At 46.1% G+C, this 6,877-nt stretch overlaps 1 protein-coding gene across 2 annotated transcripts; it reads left to right on the forward strand.

Moving 5' to 3' along the window:
- Positions 1-290: 290 nt before the first annotated feature.
- Positions 291-6,239, forward strand: DMRT2 (doublesex and mab-3 related transcription factor 2). Of its 2 annotated transcripts, none has more exons than XM_073022172.1 (3): positions 291-942; positions 2,514-2,616; positions 4,912-6,239. In XM_073022172.1, exons 1-3 carry the CDS (start codon positions 418-420, stop codon positions 5,967-5,969), a joined length of 1,686 nt encoding a protein of 561 aa, XP_072878273.1. In that variant the 5' UTR covers positions 291-417; the 3' UTR covers positions 5,970-6,239. The 2 variants fall into 2 exon arrangements, with proteins under 2 accessions (XP_072878273.1, XP_037854391.1); XM_037998463.2 differs by lacking the exon at positions 4,912-6,239 and adding an exon at positions 4,433-4,488 and having other exon boundaries at positions 306-942.
- The last annotated feature ends 638 nt before the right edge of the window (positions 6,240-6,877 follow it).

Genomic DNA, 6,877 nt, shown 5'->3' on the forward strand with positions numbered 1-6,877 from the left:
TACTTGAGTGTGGGGAAATCTGACAAGTGGCCTGGGCCGGCCTAGTTGGACACAATATTTTGTGTGTGTGATAAGTGAGTTACCCAGGGACTTGTCCGGAAAGCCTGTGTAAAGCCAGAGAGGGCTACGGTTAAAGGTCAGGTACTCACAGAGCACTTAGAATTAATAAAATAAAACCTTTCTTGGGTTGTAGATCCCTGGGGGCCCTAGAGATACAAGAAAGGCACGTGTGGCCTGGAAGTGAGGGACATGTAATGAGAACAGGATAACTCAAGGGGCCGGAGGCGGGCAGACCAGGAGCTTTGGGCCGGAGGCTCAGGGATGGTCCCTGACGGCCGCCGGTGGGTGTTTGGATTTCTTTGTGTTTCCCCAGAGTGAGGGCCGCCGAGCTCAGGCCCCAGCGAGGCTCCGAGCGCCATGGCCGACCCGCAGGCTGGCTTGGCGGCCGGGGACTGGGAGATCGATGTCGAGAGCCTGGAGCTAGAAGAGGACGGCTGCGGGGCGCAGCGGTCAACGCCCCCAGAGCCCAGCCCGCCGCCGGCCGACGGGGACGGTGAGGACGACGAGGATGACGACGAGGTGGACGAAGACGCGGAAGAAGAGGGCGACGGCGAAGAGGCAGGCGCGTCCCCCGGGATGCCCGGCCAGCCGGAGCAGCAGGGGGGACTGCAGCCGAGGCCGCCGCTTGCGCCTCAGGCCTCACCCGCCGGCACCGGTCCCCCAGAGCGCTGCACTCCTGCGGGCGGCGGCGCGGAGCCGCGCAAGCTGAGCCGCACGCCCAAGTGCGCGCGCTGCCGCAACCACGGCGTGGTGTCCTGCCTGAAGGGCCACAAGCGCTTCTGTCGCTGGCGCGACTGCCAGTGCGCCAACTGCCTGCTGGTGGTGGAGCGACAGCGCGTCATGGCCGCCCAGGTGGCGCTCCGGAGGCAGCAGGCCACCGAGGTGCGTACCTGCCCGGCCCAGGACGCGCCCCCCTGGGGCATCCCAGGCCACAATGGAGGTGGGAGAGTTGGAGGGGAACGGGGCAGCTATCCACACCCCCGCGCCCAGGGCCTTGCGGCGCCTGTCTCTCACTAGGAAGGTTGGTAAGAACGCTTTTCTGCCTACACTGGCAAGTAGGGTCGGGAGGGAGAAAGTAGGCATCTCTGGGGAACTTGGGAAATGTTTTTTCTTAAAAAGCAGGTAGAGAGGCCTTGAAAGTGATTAGGCCCGTTTGGAACATCGTGAGAAAATCAATTTGTTTTTGTTTTTTTACATTTAAAAGTGTATTTTCGTGGTGTTGAGGGAGGGGTTGGGGGGAGAGTGGTTGATCCACAGCGCGGCGTGCAGCTCCAGACTCGTCACTGCTGTACTAGTGATGATGGAGAGAAAGAACCACGCAGCACGCATGCACTCGGTGCTTCCGCGGTCACCTGGACGTTTGAGATATCCAGAACACTCATTTTACAGATGAGACACAAAGTGTATGAGAAATTAGATGCCTGCAACCCAAGGTCATCAATCCGAAGCTACCGTCCCTGCAGACTACCTAAGAGCAAGTGGAGGGTCCCTGCTGCTTCCTATCGGAGGACTCCAGCTGCGAGGAGAGCCAGAGTTTTCTTTCTGAGAGAGGCTCTTGAACCTCGGTTGTTGTATTTGTTTCCATATGCGCCTGGACAGGGAGAGCTCAGCGAACGAGGCTTCACAGGGCCTCCTCCCAGACTCAGGACCAGGGAAGATTTTCAATTTTACTTTTTGGCGGAGAGGAGCTGGGGAGTGGATCGCCAGGCATACTGAAGGTCGCAACCCCACTGGAACGCCTCTCCAGGGCCCGGGAGAGCGCGCTGAACGCCATGGGCACCTGGTCCTGGGCTTGGCCTCCTCCTGCGTCCCGCATGGGTCATCGCCGGCCCTGCGTTCCCACGCGTTCTCTGTAGCATATGCTGGGTAGGGCGCGGGCGTGGGAGGCCTCAGAATCCCACCAGCTGGCGGTGACTGCAGAGGCGAGGGCGGGCGTCTGTAAAGCGCAAATTCGGAGTTCGCAGCTGGACCCAGGAGACCCTTATCTCTTCATTACCCTGTCACTCCATCGTGCCCGCCCTGCCGCAGGGAGAAATCCGCCTGGCCTCACTGCTTAACAGCAGGCCTTGGGCACCTTCTACCCGACAGGTGGGCTCCCAGGACCCAGCCTGGCTGCAACCATCTCTTGAGGTCGGGCGCCCCCCTGAAAGGGATTTCACTTTTTCACTTCCCTCCGGGATGTCCCCTCACTTCTGGCCATAGGTCTGAAGTCTAGAGTGACTGTGCTGGAGAAAGCAGGGGGCCCAGCTCACCAGTGGAGATTCCAGCTCTTTGCCCTAGGATTATTGGGTGCTGATAGTAATTCGTTTGTAATTATTTTTCACACGGAATGGGAAAATTCAATACATTTAGAAGGGGGAGAGTTTCTAGAAGACTTACTGACATCCCGTCCTTCCCCTTCTCGCCCCCGTTTTCTTTCAGGGCATTATTGATGATGTTTCTTGTGTTTACAGGACAAGAAGGGGCTTTCTGGGAAACAGAATAATTTCGAGCGCAAAACTGTATACCAGAGGCAAGTCAGAGCCCCCAGTTTGCTGGCCAAAAGCATTTTAGAAGGTAAAGCAACAAAATTATCCTTCAGCCTTTTAAACCGAGTTGAATGACTCTCATCAATCAGGCACAAAGTGTATTTATTAATCAGTTAAAGTGCTATCTAAAGGGAAAGTACTTTTTATTAGAAACGTTTTGTTTAGGCGTTCTCTGAGCCCATACACTAAAACTGAACCCATAGGGAGAAGATTAGCATGGTCCCGGAGCCAGAAAGTTTTCTTCTAGGAAGGAAACCGCCACCTGGGAAAATGAATCTCACATACCTGCTGAGGTTTTTGTCACCACCAGTTTAAGAATTCCTATTATTTGGTTGTCTGCTTAGTGGTTAATGGGTTAATGTGGAGTGCATGTGAAATTTACTCCGTGTGAGGGATGTACAAAGATATACTGCCAAGTGACCCTGAAGCAGATGTCTTGGAAGGAAATAAATAACTTAAACAAAGCAAAACAAAACAACACAACCACCTCCACTTTTCTTAGTTGTGGGAGCTGAATAGATGAAGTCAAATGAGGAGTTTAACATCTGCCCGACCAATAAAGACCTTTAGTCTGGGTGTTCAACCTCAGATTCAACTCTTTTTCATTGTACTTTTTTTTTTTTTTTAATTACTTGGCTAATTCCTGTTATTCCAAACTTCATTTTACCATTTTTGACAATCAAGGTTGTAGAATCTGAAAAAGATTTTGAATCCAGAAAGTGAAGTGGAGGTTGAATGCGAACAGTGCGAAATCTCTAACTTTCTCTCTCCATGTTCTCACTTTCGTGAAAGCCTGGGGATACGTTATTTTTTCTTAAAATATTACTGATTTTTAAAAGCATCTCTATTAGGGTATGGAATTTATTTATTGACCTTTTCAATAATATATTGACTATTTTTAACCGTTTTTCTTTAAATTTTAAAAAATTTAAATAAGGGAAAGTTAATGTTTGCTTTAATCACTGCCACTTCATGAAATTCAGGCTGAAAGTAAACAAAAATTTTTAAGTAGACATTTAGATTCTGCTTTTTTCTTGTGTAGCTTCTGAATTTTGTTGGTTCTGGACAGGTTTTGAAGTTTGTGTGTGTCCTATCATGTGTTGCATACTTCTGACCATAGAGTGGTTTCTTATGAATTAAAAATGAATTTGGTTACAAACTGGATAAACAGATTTATAATAATAGGGCCACATTGATAAACTGAGATTGTGCCAAAGCAACTTGCGAAGTCTGAGGACTAAATGGAATAGTAAATTCAACTGAATAACTTCCTGGCAAAAACTTACTGTAGAAATGGAAACATTAATTTTCAAATTTTATTTTATTTGTAAATGAGTATGGTGGGTTTGTCACTATGTAAACACAAATATAACAATGGATCCTTCAAACAAATTTGGTAGATGTGAGTGCTTGGGGGTGATGAAATACTTCAAGTATTTTATGCCCCCAGGAATTCTATTTATGTTACACTAATCTTTGTTTTTGAGTTTGTTCCTATTCCTGTGATGACTTAGCCTGTGTTCTAATGATTGCTTGTTCAACCGTTTTGGTATCCGTTCAAAATGATTAGAGCTTGGGAAAAATGTTTTAGAACAGTTATTTTCAATAGAGCAGGGAATACTCCCCACCGTTTTTGGGTTTTGTTTTATTTTGCTTTGTTTTTTTTTTTTTGTACTGGTAGTCAGGGAAAGGGGCCTGGTTAAATTGTTCACTGTAGAGTGTGTTTGACTAGTTAACAGCTCTTTTCAATTTTCTATGCTTCTCTATTTTCTTAAGCCTTTTTTTTTCTTTTTTTACTCACGAATCTCCTTTAACTTTCTTTCTTTCTTTCTCTTTTTTCCTAGTTCTCCTTGGATTATTCTACAGCTATTACAGTGTGTACATAATGAACCATCTTTAGAAAATAAAAGTGACATCAGCTCTAGGTATAGATATATTTTTTAATAATGAAAAAAGATGACATAGATAATAATAAAACATTGATTGATACAAGATGAATAGCCTTGTCTCTTAATGCATAGGGGGCCTGCGAAGAATATTAAAATTTTTAATCAATAAAGTATGCCTGTTGAAGCAAGCAAGCAAACAAATCCATAACAACAACAACAGCAACAACAAGAAGTTGCAATATGGATATCTTTCACCCTCCCAGGAAACTATTTTAAACCTAACCTGTATTTTTGCATCCGTATAAAAATATTAGTGAGATAGAACTGAAAATAACTGTTCTGCTGATTTGCAGTGTTGCTGTTACCTTCTGGGTGTCCAGATTTTTCTTCCGTAGATGTTAATCTCTTTCACGTGCAATCTTTGCTTCTTTTAGGCTATCGCCCCATTCCAGCGGAGACTTATGTAGGAGGGACCTTCCCTCTACCTCCCCCAGTTAGTGACAGGATGAGGAAAAGAAGAGCCTTTGCTGATAAAGAGTTGGAGAACATTATGCTGGAGAGAGAATATAAGGAAAGGGAGATGTTGGAAACTTCTCAAGCTGCTGCTCTGTTTCTGCCCAACCGCATAGTGCCTGGACCTGACTACAACTCCTACAAAAGTGCCTACAGCCCCAGCCCAGTGGAACCACAGAGCAAGGACTTCTGTAATTTTTTGCCCACCTGCCTTGATTTAACCATGCAGTATTCAGGGTCTGGGAATATGGAACTAATTTCTTCTAATGTCAGCGTGGCCACGACTTATAGACAGTATCCCGTGTCCTCAAGATTTTTAGTTTGGCCCAAGTGTGGCCCCATTAGCGACACCCTCCTCTACCAGCAATGCCTGCTAAATGCCACCACCTCAGTTCAAGCCCTGAAGCCTGGGGCCAGCTGGGACTTGAAGGGAGCACGAGTCCAGGATGGGCTCAGTGCAGAGCATGACATGATGCCATCGAAATTGGAAGGCTCCCTGGTGCTGCCTCACACTCCTGAGATCCAGACCACGAGAAGTGACCTTCAGGGTCATCAGGCTGTCCCAGAGAGGTCCGCATTCTCCCCACCCCGACGGAATTTCTCTCCTGTTGTTGACATGGACTCCCTGGCAGCTCAAGGGCATGTCTTAACGAAGATCAGCAAAGAAAACACCAGGCACCCTCTGCCACTTAGACATAATCCATTCCACTCATTATTCCAGCAGACGCTTAATGACAAATCGGGTCCTGAGTTGAAAACACCATTTGTCAAAGAGGCCTTTGAAGAGACCCCTAAGAAACACAGAGAGTGTTTAGTTAAGGAGAACCAGAAGTACACATTTACAATAGATAGGTGCGCAAAAGACCTTTTTGTAGCCAAACAAGTTGGAACAAAACTCTCGGTGAATGAACCACTGTCATTTTCTGTTGAGTCTATTCTTAAGAGGCCTTCATCTGCCATCACTCGTGTCTCTCAGTGAAAGGCTGCTTAAACAGAAAGCTGGATTTTCTGCAGTCTTAGGGTGTTCTTGCCACTTGCTACTTTTTTTTAGGTTGTTTGTGTGAAGAAATTTCTAATGTAAAGATGATGATTTTGAAAAGTTTTATATATTCATAATATGCATGTACTTTTTCTTATCACATATATTTAAACTTACAGATGGAAATTGCCCAATGCGCAAATTGTTAAGTACCATGCTTTACACAGCATTTCAAAAAGCAATAAAATTGACACCGTCTTCTAAAAGACCTAGTATTTGCTGAAGCAAATAGTTGTCTCTGTCTAGATGAAGAAGCTATTTTTCTATGATTCTGTATATTTTGAACTACTCTTAATGGTCACTGGGGGCCACAGGAAAACCTTTATAATACTTTAGTTTTGCATTTTGGAGGGCACATAAATTTAATTATTCAAGACTGTTTGAGGCAAAAATAACTTTAAGGAGCATATAGGGCCATTTGCATGTTTACAGTATCTTCATTTCACGTGATTGGACAAAGCTGAATTAATTTGAAGGGAAATCAAGTGTAATGTCTCTTTTACATGATGATTTGGGTTCTTGGAATAGATTTCTTCTGACTCCCTGGGTCCCAGTTTCTTTCCCTGGTGAGGATGTTTATGTGGGGCCCCAAGCTTCCTTTCTAGAAACATTTCTAGTTTCTTTGAACAGTCTATGATTTTAGGTTGCTAGGAGCCACAAATCAGGTTTCCTTGTATGATGTGGTCAGTACTTCCCATGATGGGGCCCAAACCTCCTCGCAGCTCTTGAGTGGTGAGTCCACTGTTTCTGAACCACTGGTGACAGCAGGCATTTGGATGCAGGCCCAGTCACAATTCTCATCATGTCCCCAAGTATCAGCTTTATGCCTCCCACATTTGCACCACTGT

Source organism: Chlorocebus sabaeus, chromosome 12 (assembly GCF_047675955.1).
Source record: "Chlorocebus sabaeus isolate Y175 chromosome 12, mChlSab1.0.hap1, whole genome shotgun sequence".
Taxonomy (NCBI): Eukaryota; Metazoa; Chordata; class Mammalia; order Primates; family Cercopithecidae; genus Chlorocebus; species Chlorocebus sabaeus.

Excerpts from the sequence above, each read along its gene's own strand:
- DMRT2 (XM_073022172.1), top strand. The coding sequence starts at position 418 with ATGGCCGACCCGCAGGCTGGCTTGGCGGCCGGGGACTGGGAGATCGAT. Across the intron at positions 943-2,513 it reads GGAGGCAGCAGGCCACCGAG|GACAAGAAGGGGCTTTCTGG; the intron begins GTGCGTACCTGC and ends TTGTGTTTACAG. Across the intron at positions 2,617-4,911 it reads GGCCAAAAGCATTTTAGAAG|GCTATCGCCCCATTCCAGCG; the intron begins GTAAAGCAACAA and ends TGCTTCTTTTAG.